General features: G+C 39.4%; 1 protein-coding gene across 2 annotated transcripts in view; it reads right to left on the reverse strand.

Annotated features, from left to right (window-relative positions):
- Window positions 1-2,737: 2,737 nt before the first annotated feature.
- The window catches only part of BAZ1A (bromodomain adjacent to zinc finger domain 1A), a 65,484-nt gene continuing 55,567 nt past the window's right edge, over window positions 2,738-12,654 (reverse strand). For both annotated transcript variants that reach the window (XM_058026407.1, XM_058026409.1), the window contains exons 22-27: window positions 9,541-9,788; window positions 9,226-9,449; window positions 7,494-7,963; window positions 6,300-6,442; window positions 4,175-4,262; window positions 2,738-3,644 (exon numbers count right to left, since the gene is read on the reverse strand). In XM_058026407.1, coding sequence (XP_057882390.1) covers window positions 3,454-3,644; window positions 4,175-4,262; window positions 6,300-6,442; window positions 7,494-7,963; window positions 9,226-9,449; window positions 9,541-9,788 — 1,364 coding nt within the window. In that variant the 3' untranslated portion in view covers window positions 2,738-3,453. The remainder of the gene's footprint in view (window positions 3,645-4,174; window positions 4,263-6,299; window positions 6,443-7,493; window positions 7,964-9,225; window positions 9,450-9,540; window positions 9,789-12,654) is intronic.

Genomic DNA, 12,654 nt, shown 5'->3' on the forward strand with positions numbered 1-12,654 from the left:
GTTTAAACCTCACCCTCCACGAAAGAGGCATCCAGTAGCTGCTGCTGGGGCACTGGCCCCAACTCATACCCCTCACAAAGAAGAGTGCTAGCTCACATCTGTCATGGGCTGCCACAGCAAAGCAACACAAGCTTTCCAGTACTGTTATAGGCTTCCAGAAATCAGACTTCCAACAGTTGAATCTGACACTGGATATGCCAGTCAAGGTCATCACCTGCCTCCTAATACAGGTGAAGGGACTTGATACAACAAGTCCCTGGTGTTGACACCTAAACAGCCAGTATCAGCTTGACTGCAACCACCACAGAAGGCTACAGCCAGCATTTGAAGTGGCCTTCACCTTGTGACCTCATCCTGCATGGTGGGAAGAGCTGCTTCTAATACCAGCAGTCACTGTGGGAATTGGTCTTCTGCATCTTTGGCAGCCTGTGGTGGCCAGGAGGTGAGCAAGCTTTCTTTGAGGAAATGCCGGTGTCTCCTGGACAAGAGAATCCTTTGGGTTGGGAGCCCAAAGGGACTGGTCCCTTGGCTCCTGAAGAGTAATGTACAAAAAAAAAAAAAAAAACACATCAGAAGAAATTGCCTAGGGTAGTTACTCAGCTCTGAAATGAATGAAAGGGGCAGAATTTGCACAGCAGGAAAAGCAGCTGGTGTTGCAGTATCTGGATACATGCCAGGGCTAAGATCTATGGAAGCTACCAAGAAGGGCAAGACTTTCACTGTTGCATCTTTTTAAAATGCTTAGAGAACAGATGCTACACTAGATGCTACACTTACACTCAACTAAGCCTACTGCCTCTTTTCTGTAAGAGTCTGGTACAGCCTCATCAGTCTGAATCCAAAATGAAGCTGTTCACCCTCTCCATTTTGACACCTTTGTGAAAAACTTGCCTGAAGCCCTGACAGATACTGTACAGATCTTACTCTGATGGTAACATCAGGTGGGATGGCTGATCATGGTAACACACTTTCAGGGAGAAAAGTGTGTTGAATGAATATTTCAGTCCCTAAGACAAGGAGGGAGATAGAAGTAACCCCCCTTTTCTCAAAGGCCATAAAAAAGATATCCTGACACAGCTAAGAAAAAGCATCACTGAAGTCTGAAAAAGCAACAAAGAAAGTACCAGATGAGGCAGTCTGCTCTGAGGACTTGGTTCATGCCTCACAACCACCACTAAAGCCAAGGACAGTCAGAGCTGAACTGCACATATGGCAGACAGGAGTATTTTAAGCACAGCTGTTCAAAGCAGAATAGCACCTCCTGTATTTCACCTTCAGTGCATGTAAGTGAGGCCTCAGGCTTGCAGACTTAAAGGGAAATTAGTAACTTTGCCGAGCACAAGCTACAAACACCACTGTCAAGCAGAGATTTGGTTTGGACTCTTCCCACTTGCTCTACCCAAACCCAAAATTATAGCTGCATTGTTAAGGGGATGCTACTGAAGGAAATAACCCTGGAAAAAGAGTGATAGGAATGAACAGCTGGGAGTAGGTTTGGAACAGAAATTATTTAACTTACATTTGCCACACATAGACTTACTCAGCTCACTGTGCCCCTCCTCACAATGTATTCACACTCAAGTCAATAGGGATTATTCATGTGAACAAGAATGAGCACAACTGTTGTGCAACCTACTAGTCAGGACTTTGACAGCCTCTCAGGACTGGACAGATGCAGGGGTATCAAGTACAGCTTACACCCTGCAACCAAGTCCTCTGCTGCTCATATTCCTTGCAGAATTTAGCATTCTTTACTGGGAGCATTTATTTTGTGGGAAAAAAATGTCTCTTAAATCTAGGCAGAGATGTCAGCTCTGAACTGACAGCTTTCTGTGGAAAGCTTCCACAGAAACTCAGAAGTGTTAGCAGACATTTCTGAACAACATCCCTCCCCCTTCTCATTCTTATTATTTTTAAAAATTATTTTTAAAATTCCCCAACCCACAACTGCAACATTTTGAACTGATCAGTCTCCTATCCACCACCACCCATTCCCTGAACTCAAGAGAATGCCCATTCTCACACCTCTAAGGCAATGCAAGCACTACAGCAGCCAAAGCAAGCCACAATTACATAGCAAGTAATTGTCAGGAGCATGTTCAGGCTTTAACCCTTCAACACAAGCTGCATAAACACAGGGGGAAAGATGCTGCTGCAGCAGCAAGCCTCATGTTTGTTTTTCCTACAGCCCCTTCCTATCCCCAGACTTCCACTCTATAGTTTTTTCTCGGATTATGGCATATCTCCAAGAGGACAGGACTGATTTAAACCTATTAATTAACTAAAACTGAGCTTCATAAATTTACATTAATAAATATTGAAAATAAAACTATCAAGGATACTAAGGATACTTTAAAGAAGCTGCTGGTCAACTGAACAAATCTGTGAGGTTTTACACAATAGAGATGCAAATTAAAGATCCATACAACTTACACTACTCACATTACTCCAGACAAACTGATGGACACTTGCATCCCTCTGAGACCAGGAACCACAGTGGCTGCAGCTGCCCAGAGTGCTGGCTGGGTACTCATACTGGAACCACATTCTGCTGTGTTGCCTCCAGCAAATTGTCCTCAGAAATTAATGGAAAGGTGGTGCAGCAGTACAACTCAAGAGGAAGTCCAAGCTCAACATACTTTGAAAAAATGTGTCATTTTATTTGTACACTTCCAAAGTTGAATGTAGAAATTTAAGAGTACAGTCCTGCAAATTTACTCATTGCTAGAAGAACTGCCAGGGACACAAGAAGGTATTTATTGATTGATCATCAAGTCAGAGGGGAAAAAACAAACAAACAAACAAAACCCCACCCTCCAAAATTTAAAAAGTTATTGGGACTATTTTTTTTTGCCCCAAGTACAAATTTTATAAATACAAAACAAATTCACAAATTACTTTGAATGCTAAATAAATATCTACTTAAACTCAGACCGAATACCTCCAGCCAGCACTGGTACAGTACTTGAAAAGATATGCAGTTGTACTCATTAGTGTTGAGAAGATATGCTCAAACAAGTTTTAACAACACACACAGTTTCTTCAACTGTGCTACAGCAGAAGATTTTCTCTGAGTTGATAAAGCCCTCAATACCACAGTTCCTACAAAATCTAGAGGATGAAACAACGTTATTTTGTGCAGGAAAAAACAAAGTACTTCTGGAAGATATCTGGACACATGAATGTATTAAAAATGTACAAAACCTCTGTAAACCAGTACTGTATCCAGTACATCTATCAAAATTATTAGACACTGAATAAAACTGTAGCAAAGGTAATCTTTCCTACATTCTCCTGAGTGCTTAATATTATATTGAGAATATAGTGCAGGCCACACTTCAAGGTGGTTAAACAGTTGTTATTGCTTTAAATAGACATGACGACTGGGTAATTTAACAATCCATTTTAATGAATGTAATAAATTCCCTCAAGAACTCCTTTGGAAGGCAGAGGTTAGATTCGAGACTTCTTCGCCGCGGGAGCGCTGTGGTCCACGTTACCAGAGGTGATGGGAAGTCCAAGCTTTTGAGCCTGAATGTGGAAGAAAGCCTGAAGTCTAGTTCCAGCTTTTGCTTCACTTGTGTTACGAGGGTTGTATTCAAAGCAGTTTGAAAACATCAGCTCAATATCTTCAATGAATTCAGCTAGGGCATAAAATAAATAAATTTAGCACGTTTCAAGTCATCAGCAATCTGACAAACAGTTTGACACCAATAAATCAGTACAGTGATCCTATGCAGAGCTGCAACACAAAAATGTCTTTACGTGTATCAAGTTGCTATCCTTGTATCAGTGCTGTTCCATGTCAACATTCTTCAGTTTCTCTGATTATCAATACAGGAAATACAGATCGGAGACACGAACAACAGTACCTTTTCTAATTATTCCATCAGTGTCACTCTTTGATATTAAAGGCTTGAGAACTACCAGAAGTTTCATAGCTGCCCATTTCTTATCTATCCATCATGTATATTAGTAGGAAAGGAACTATGTTCAACAGATTTCATTTTAAAAAATATTAGTAATTGCTCTTTTAAAAAACCCAAAACACCACAAAACCCCAAAGCAAACACAATTTCAGCTTTCTAATCATCCAACACAGTTCTATTTTAGGACAAGGATTTAAAGTGAGAGAACATGGTACAATATACCCCTTTCAATAAACAATACTTACATGCTAACTTATATTCACATTTATTCACTTTTTCACGGATTATATTTAAGGCAATAGGTTTTTTGATTATATCATAGTAGTCTGGTACCTAAAAAAAAAAAAATCCAAACAAAAAGATTAATGGACAAACAAAGGGAAGCTTAAATTCTGTCTATGTAAAACATTAAAACAAATAATGTAACAGCAAAAGGCATTTATGTTTTGCTTTTAAATAAACAGAGGAGTCTTACACAACTACCTTCATTCCCTGAACTGAATATTAGTTTTCAGGCACTGCTTTTTTTTCTACCATTCAAGTAGCAGATTACAACAAACATTAGCCAGAAATTTAATAAATAAATCTACTCCTAAATGCCCTGTGAACAACTATAAGTAAATTGCATGAGCAGATAAGCATTGTGCTGTTCCAGCTATTCCCATCTGTCAAGTACAAAAATTATTTCCAATATTTTAAATTTTTTATTTTTTCTGCAATATATTACAATGTTAAAAGCTCTTTAATCATGAGTAATAATCATTTTGACTCCACCACTATTCATTCAAAATGCAGAGATTCCACTCACTTGTGTAAGAGCAGCAGCAGGAGACTCTACGCAAGTACTATGGTATCAAGGGGAGGAAAAGGACTGCCTAACCCTTAAGTGTACTGATCATTTGGATCCAGTTTTGAATTCCAGTAAGCACCAAGCCTAGGGTGCCTGTCTCACAAAGTCGGGTGGGGGAAGCAAAAGAAAAAGGTATCTGATCCAAACATGCCTTTCTCTCCTCCAAAGAAAGATACCCACATGCACTATCAGGTATATTTTAAAACCTAGGTTTTGGTTATGGCCTGCAATTTTACTCTAGATCAAGTGCAACCTGCAAACAAACCTAAAGGAAGAATCAGTAAAGAAACAGAATTAAACGGAGACATTTTTCATTCCTTTTCCTTTAGGAGTGCTGTTAATGTAATTACTAAAAAGAAAAGTATTTTTCTCTTTCTAGCTTGCTGTGCACTGACCATTCAATGTATCCTTTACATTGTCTTAAAGGCAGCTAAAAGTTTAAACCAAAATATTCATCATGATGAAGAAAATCTGGGTCAGGTATGGATTTCTCCTTTCAACTATATAGAGACTATCCCTTAGTGATTGATTCAGGCAAACCAGAATGCACTGAATTCTAGCAGTTTAGTTTCAGCACCAAAACTAAGTTGAATTCTCCATCTTTCTTTGCATTCACCAGATTCTTGCCCTTCCCAACATAATTCCGATACTCTATTATTAGCCAGTCACTATTCTCCATTTCATTCAATATTCCTCTCCTCCTCTACGCTTACTTTGTTCATTCACATTTGTACATCATTCTCTTTGTCCAGATAGATTACCCTTCCAACTATTTGAGACTCTGAATTCAGCATTTCAGGTCTTTATTAAACAGCTATCATTGCTAATTTTAGCAGAGCCTTAAACACCAAACTCTAGATCCCCAAGAACGCCTGTGCAGAGTTTCCCCAGAGGCTTGGAAAGGACAGGCACTTTGGCAGGGTCAGATAGGGCCAGCAGTGCCTTACAGAGGACAAGTCAGTGCAGCCTGCAGAAAGCAGCTTTGGCAAGTTTTATTGTAGTAAAAACCTCTAGAGCAGTACTTACTTTGGGTACCCACATTATCATCCAGTATTTTGAAATTTAAACAAGAGGGAAATTAAGAATGAAGCTACAAAATCATCTTTTTACTGCATTATAATTAAGATCAGTATGAAGTTGTTTCTATATTATTATTTATCACAGGTCTCGTCTCAGAATGTCTTTGCATAAATGAAAGATTAATTCAACTAATTAATTAATAATCACAAGCTTACCTTTAGCAGTCCTGTGCTCTACTTATTTGGCTGGGTTTTTTAAAACCAAAGCATTTCACATTTTAAAATGCCCAGTGAAAAGTTTATGTAAAATTTTGCCAATACCACATCAATTGTGGAAGTTATTTCTGACACCAAATATCTGAGCTGAAATGCAAGAGTTCTCCTGAATCCCATTGCTTGGCTCTATCCTGCTGTTTGCACCATGCTGTAAATTCCCCAGGTTTACCAGCAGCAAGCAGGGCTCTCAGCCATTCCTGCTGCCTGTAGAGTTGTGTCAGTTACCTGGATTTTGGAAACCAGTTTCATGAAAGGCCAGCTGTCATCGTGCCGCACCAGCTCCACTATCAGCTGCTCAAAAGCTGAGAGTTCATGGACTCCACCCTGACGTCCTGAACTTCTCCTGCTCAATACTGGAGGAGATGATTCTGGAAAAAAAACCAACCCAACACCCCGCAGATAAAGATTAAAAGTCTGACAAATAAAATAATTTTTTAAATTAATAAAAAGCTGAAACACCATTATTTTGGGGTACTAAAACTGTAGTTTAAAAGCACAAGGCATCGTTAAAATACTTTAGTTTGACCTAAAGTAGTAACTATACTCCAGTCTTGTCATTTACTATTAAAATGTCTCTCTTGTCATACAGAATGCTAAGTACCAGGCCTTAGCTGGGTGCCTCCTCCATTGCATTAATTTTGGACACGATTTTTTCCACTGATTTCAATATTAAAACAATTTGTTAAACACTTAAAGAAAAGCCCTGTTAGAGAAAAACAAGAATAAGCTGCCTGCTCCTAACTTTTACTTTCACAAAAACCTCTATTCAGATTGGTTTTATCTGCTTTCAACAGTAGTCAGCAGGGTAGTTAAAGGAAAAGCTCAGACATTCTGAATAGTAACAGACAGAAATGGTGAAGAATACAAGGGTGCTACACTGGAGTGCAAGCTCTTTTACACTCTTCAGTCTCACACTGGGTCCTTTTTGTTTTTAAAAGTTATTGTATCTTTCCAAGTATTTCCTTACATCAAAGTATTACCTTAACAAGCATGGACACTGTTAGCCCTATACCAGGCAGACAACATTTTTCTTCTGGAAGCAGTTTCTTGTTCTGTGTGTATATTCCCAATTTCACTATGTTCCCTCTATCTGTGCTCTTCACTGTTTAATTCTTTAGTAAAATAAAATCATAAAAGCTACAAGAAAACATTTCCACTTGTGTGGGTTAAGGCACTTCCAAACTTTCAATCCACCTATTATAGAGCATATCGTGTGCAAATATGAAATTTCAAATATGGATACAATAAATCTCAGACAGCTGAAAATTTTAAGGTTTTATCAGTGTGAAAGAAAAACTGTCTCATTGGAAGTGGCATAAGTGCCTTCAACCACTATTCATGATCTCCATGCTCTACCACACAATTATTTTATCAAGGAACAGAACGTGGATTTTGCTGTGGTAAACACATTTCTCTAACCTGTAGATTGTCGTTTTCTGCCTCTTCTCTTGGGTTCAGCAACAGGAAGGGAAAGCTTTGAAGCAGTAACTGGCAGTTTCCTGAGGCGCTCAGTGGGCTCTGCAGTATCCACAACTCGGAACCCCAGCGAGCTGGAGGAGCTGCTTCCCAGTGAGCTCCCGGCGCTCTTTCGTCCTCTTCGTCTTCTTCGCGGACTGAGCAGCTCCACAAAAACATCTGCTGGTAATGAACTTTGGCTCTGACGAGTGGTCCGGCTATGAAGTCTTAAGGTGGGCTTAGTCACTGCTGAGGAGGCTGATTTTATGTTTCTTAAACCCCTTCTGGTCATTTTTGACGAAGATTCAATTGGCTGGCTCCGAGAAGCGTATCTTGCCTGACGCTGGCTGTTCTGACTTGAGAATGGATTGTTGAGCTTGGCTGCTCTCATTTTTAATGGAAACTTGACCTGAGATCTTCCTTGTTTTGATGGGCTACAAAGTGAACAGTTATGTTTATTTATTCCAAAATTCCATTCATCTCTCTTCCCTGTTTTCTAATTCAGCATTTAAAAAACCCAGCCATTCAAGGTTGAACTGGTAAGCAGCTGGCTAACAACCTGATGCAGTCAGTCACCCAAAATTACCATTATCTTAAATACTCCTCTCAGGTCTCTTAGTGAAATGTTATGTGGAGTACAGACCTTAAAGAAATTTTCAGAATGCTGATCACCTTTGCGGCTTATGCAATAAGAATACATTAACTGGAGCACCAGCTATCAATTTCTTTAAATCACTTACTTCTCACAGCAAGTGTTAACTACTAAGATTTCTGAACATTATTATCAGCCAGATAAATAAAGCACAGTTGTAAAATGCTACTTATAAGAGTTAGGCTCTGTCAGGTTTTGTAACTAATATTTAAGCCTCTCCTTCCTTTACAGGAAAGAGACAAGATCCCAGAAATAAATTCATTTCCCGAGGACATGCACATTCTCTCCGACTACTGAATCTCAACTGTCAGAGCTGCTTGCTTTAGTCAATTCAAAAGACTGTACAAAAAACAGCAGAAAAATACTCTGAGATCAGAAAAATTTCCTTCAATTTTTATGTTGCTGACATAAAATTTTTATTGAAATTACCACTTTGTATTATTTAGTTGATTGTATAGCGTTTTCTGGTTGGCTGTTTTTCAAAGATATTTTCTTGGGTTGTTTGTTTGCGTTTTGTTTGTTTTGGTTTTGGGGTCTTTTTCAGGGGGTAAGGGTGGTTTGGTTTGTTTGTTGGCCTTTTTTAAACAGCTACTGCATTAGTCCTCAGGGATTCCCAATGTCCTGTGGCCTTCAATGGATTGTTTTCTCTAATGTTCTAATAGTGTATGCATCTAGTCCTCCAAAAGTCAAAAGTGGACAAAAATAACTCTGGGCTTTCTCCAGAAAACCTTTACTGTTTGAAACTCTTTCCACTTCACATTCACACAGCAGCTGTACACAACTGAAGCTCTGATGGCCTCTTCTCATCCATATATTCAAAGCTGGAATTTTTATCCTGAAAATGAACCCAAGTCCAGAGGCCCTAGCTTTTGTATTCAGTATTTTGTATTCAGTATTAAATCTTTTGGTAAGAGCTAAATTTGCAACAAGCTGCCATTTTTCTAAAAATAAACATTTTTTTCATACTAGAGTTTCAGGATACATGCTTATGTGAACAACTACTCCAAATAACGATCAAGGTGATATTTCAACAAATCTGTTTACCTTATCTCTTCCTCCTCTTGCGATTCATCCTCCTCATCTTGCTCTTCTTCATAATGCTCCTCCTCACTTTGTCCCATCTCATCATAGTTTGCCTCTTCTTCCCCTTCTAGCTGCTCAGCAGTCTCCTCATCACTTTCCACAGAAGGTCTCTGTCGGGAGGAGAGGCGTCTAGAGCGCTGTTTTGGTCGGCACTCTGGGCAAAACCAATCTCCTTCAGGAATGACCTAGGAACAGAAGGGGAAATGAAGAAGCATTATCATTATAAGAACTATTCAAGCTCTTGTGAGAAGGAAGCAGTCCTTTCTCCTGAGGTACCTTCAGCTTGGGCCTGATGCAGTAGGTGTGATAGCCTCGGTCGCAGCCATCACACAGCACCATGCTTTCCGCGTCGCCTTTCTTCCGGCACACCTTGCAGCGAGCGTTGAGGATGGACTTGGACCAGATGACGCTGCGGTCCAACGTCGACAGGTGAAGGAAGACTTGGGACAAGCTGGTAGAAGAAAGAAGTGACTCTCTCCAGCGATCCAGAACTGTTTTGTAGGACCGTCCACCATCACTGGCATCTTCCATTGGAGAAGGGGATTTAAAAAAATAAGAAAAATGACAAACCCCCACAGAATTATCAAACTTCTTTTTCAAAGATCCAGGTTATTCTAGAGTAAGAGGTAATACTCTTTCAAACAGACAGCAAGTAGTAAACTGGGATAATAATTCAACCTTTGTCTTATCTCTTCAGTACTGGAGTATTTTCTACATAGTTTCCAAGGTGCTGGAGCTTTAGTATTTTACTCTTCAATACCTATTAAGCTTAGAACTTGCACATACATAGGTCATTAATAAGACAATAAATTCAGATATAAACCTGGAAACCTAATTTGATTCAATTTATAAAGTATAAAACATAACTTAAGATCATGAAAAAAGGATCACATATCCAATTTACCTTCCTTTGTATTTACATCTGGAAATCCCAAAATGTTTAAAGAAAGCACCTGAAACTTCACAGGCAAAGAACAGCTTGAAGGGCACTTTTCACCCACACTTGCTCCAGTACAGTCTACCAGAGAGCCTTTCAGCCCTCTGCCCATGCCTCACTGCCTTCAATCCTGCCCTGCACCCTGCCTTCACAAGCAACTGCATCTCTGTGTGGCTGACCAGGTTGGATGACTGACCTGGATGAAATGTAACTGTTTCCTTAATACCTTTTAAGCAATGTAACACACAGGAGTTGTGGTACACATCAAGTGTCAAACCAAGTAACACCTAAGTCCCTAATTAAGTTAAAAATAAACGGGGGAGGGAACAAGGGTGAGAAATTAAATGGCATTTTCAAATACTTTTGGTTTGCAATCAAGGCCATGAAAGCAGCTACACAAACACACACACTGAGCAACGAGGGGGACAGTACTGAATGGGAGTGGGCAGCTCAGCTGGGAACTAGAGAAGCAAATAGGCTGTTTGAGAACCTGAGAGAAAACAGAAGGTATAAATAATAGCCTGCACTGCTGCTCCTGAGCAGGAAGCTGGTTTCTTTATTGAAGCAGAAAGTTATTTCTTGCATTTTAAAGTAAGAGGGTTTGAGGACAGGAAAAGACCATACAACAGTGCTTGTGGTTATGGAGACGTCTGCAGACTTCCCTTCTAAAAGTGATAGTCCAGCTACTACTGTGTGATCTCAGTTGATTAATGATGCACTCCAGTATATAATGCCACCCTGCCTGCTGGAATACTGACAGCGGGCACATGAATGGCCTGTGATGCACCTGGCTGCCAAATGATTTATGCCCAGGACTAGGAAGAGAAAATATCTAATAACAAATAAAATGAAAGAACAAAAATGAGACTAATTGCTCTCCTGGCAAAGCCCTTCTGCCTTCTCATCAACTGGCTGCCAGGATTTGTCTAATCTTGCATACATTTGCATTAGCAGCAAGCAGCACAAGAGAAGTGATGGGAGAAGGCAGAGGACAAACAGGCAACACAGCTTCATAAATAAAATACAGCCACTCCTGAACTGCAAACCTGTATTTCCTAACATTTCCTATTACGTAGACCTTAGGCTTGCTGTGTTAAATTCAGTCTTCTGAAGACAGTGGACAAGGTCCTTTTCACAGTACTGCAGTATATCTCCATGTATTTTTTTTAATTCAGTAAGAAAGTTAAAATTAGCTTAAATCAGATTTGTACTGTAACTCTTACTCTTAAAGGCACATTATCTTAAGCACATATATAAGTCTGGCAAGCATTTCTTTGGCTAACAATGACAGCTTGAGCATTATTACTTTTATTTGGAGGTTATTTTCAGCCTGGATTGGCTTACCAATATAGTTCATCACACAGCACAACAAATATATTGAAACTGTGAATTTGCAGAGCAAGCAGAGATGAAAATTCCTGACCACAACCTGCTTCAGCATGTCCTGCTGCTGAAACAAGCAAGCCAAACAACACTCACTGTTTCAGATCCCAATTTGTAAAATAAAAATAACACTTTTTTCTTCCATCCATCATCTTTCTCATTTATATTGTTGAGTCAGAGGGAGAAATGGCCTCTTTCTTTGTGTCTGAGCAGCTCTACACTGCGCAGTGGGATACCCTTCTGTCAGCTAAGTCCTCCAAGCCTTGCTACAATGCAAATGAAGTCATTTGACAGATCTATGCACTCATCTATCAATAGCTAATTGAGTTCAGGGAAGGGTTTTCCATTTTAGTTTTTCTAGAAAGGATATGCAGTTGCACAATGGTGTGAAGTTTTAGAAAAAAATGGGGACATTAAAAGAAAGGGGGAAAAAATCCCAGGATTATGTGAACAGGCAGATTTTGGTCCCAAAGTGAAAAAAAAAAATACAGTTCTTTATTTCTGGTTGCAGAAACCTTTTTCTTAGTTTTAAATATCTGAGCTGTATTTGTTTCATGCTTAAACCTTTGGCTTCAATACCTTCAGTGTAAGGAACTGGCTACAAAATTAATTAAGCAAAAACCAATGAAAAAAGAAAACTTGATAAAATATTCAATGCTTTCTAATTCTTAGCAATACAAGTAACATTTAAAATTTACCATCTCTCTGACTAGTCTTGTCTTTCACTCTCTTCCTCCTTTTATACCCCCAGTGGTGCCTTTCATCATCTTCTGCATTACCTAACATTAAATTCATAGAGTTATTTCAAATACCTTTTTGAAGCATGGCAGATTATTTTTTAATTAATTTTTATATTCCATAAATGTGTAGTCTAAAAACATGACTTGAACAGTGAACAGTGGTTCTCAATATGTGCAGACAGTGAAGGGTAGGGGAGTGCTGTGCATGGAGGAATTGCACATCCCAGTGTTTAATCTGACTCCCACTACAAACAGAATGCTTGAACTAAAAGCTCTGAATCCTACCCTGCCTTACCTTTCTGTCCAGCTCTGGTGCAAATGGCCACAGGA

Source organism: Melospiza georgiana, chromosome 6 (genome assembly GCF_028018845.1).
Source record: "Melospiza georgiana isolate bMelGeo1 chromosome 6, bMelGeo1.pri, whole genome shotgun sequence".
In the NCBI taxonomy this organism is placed as follows: Eukaryota; Metazoa; Chordata; class Aves; order Passeriformes; family Passerellidae; genus Melospiza; species Melospiza georgiana.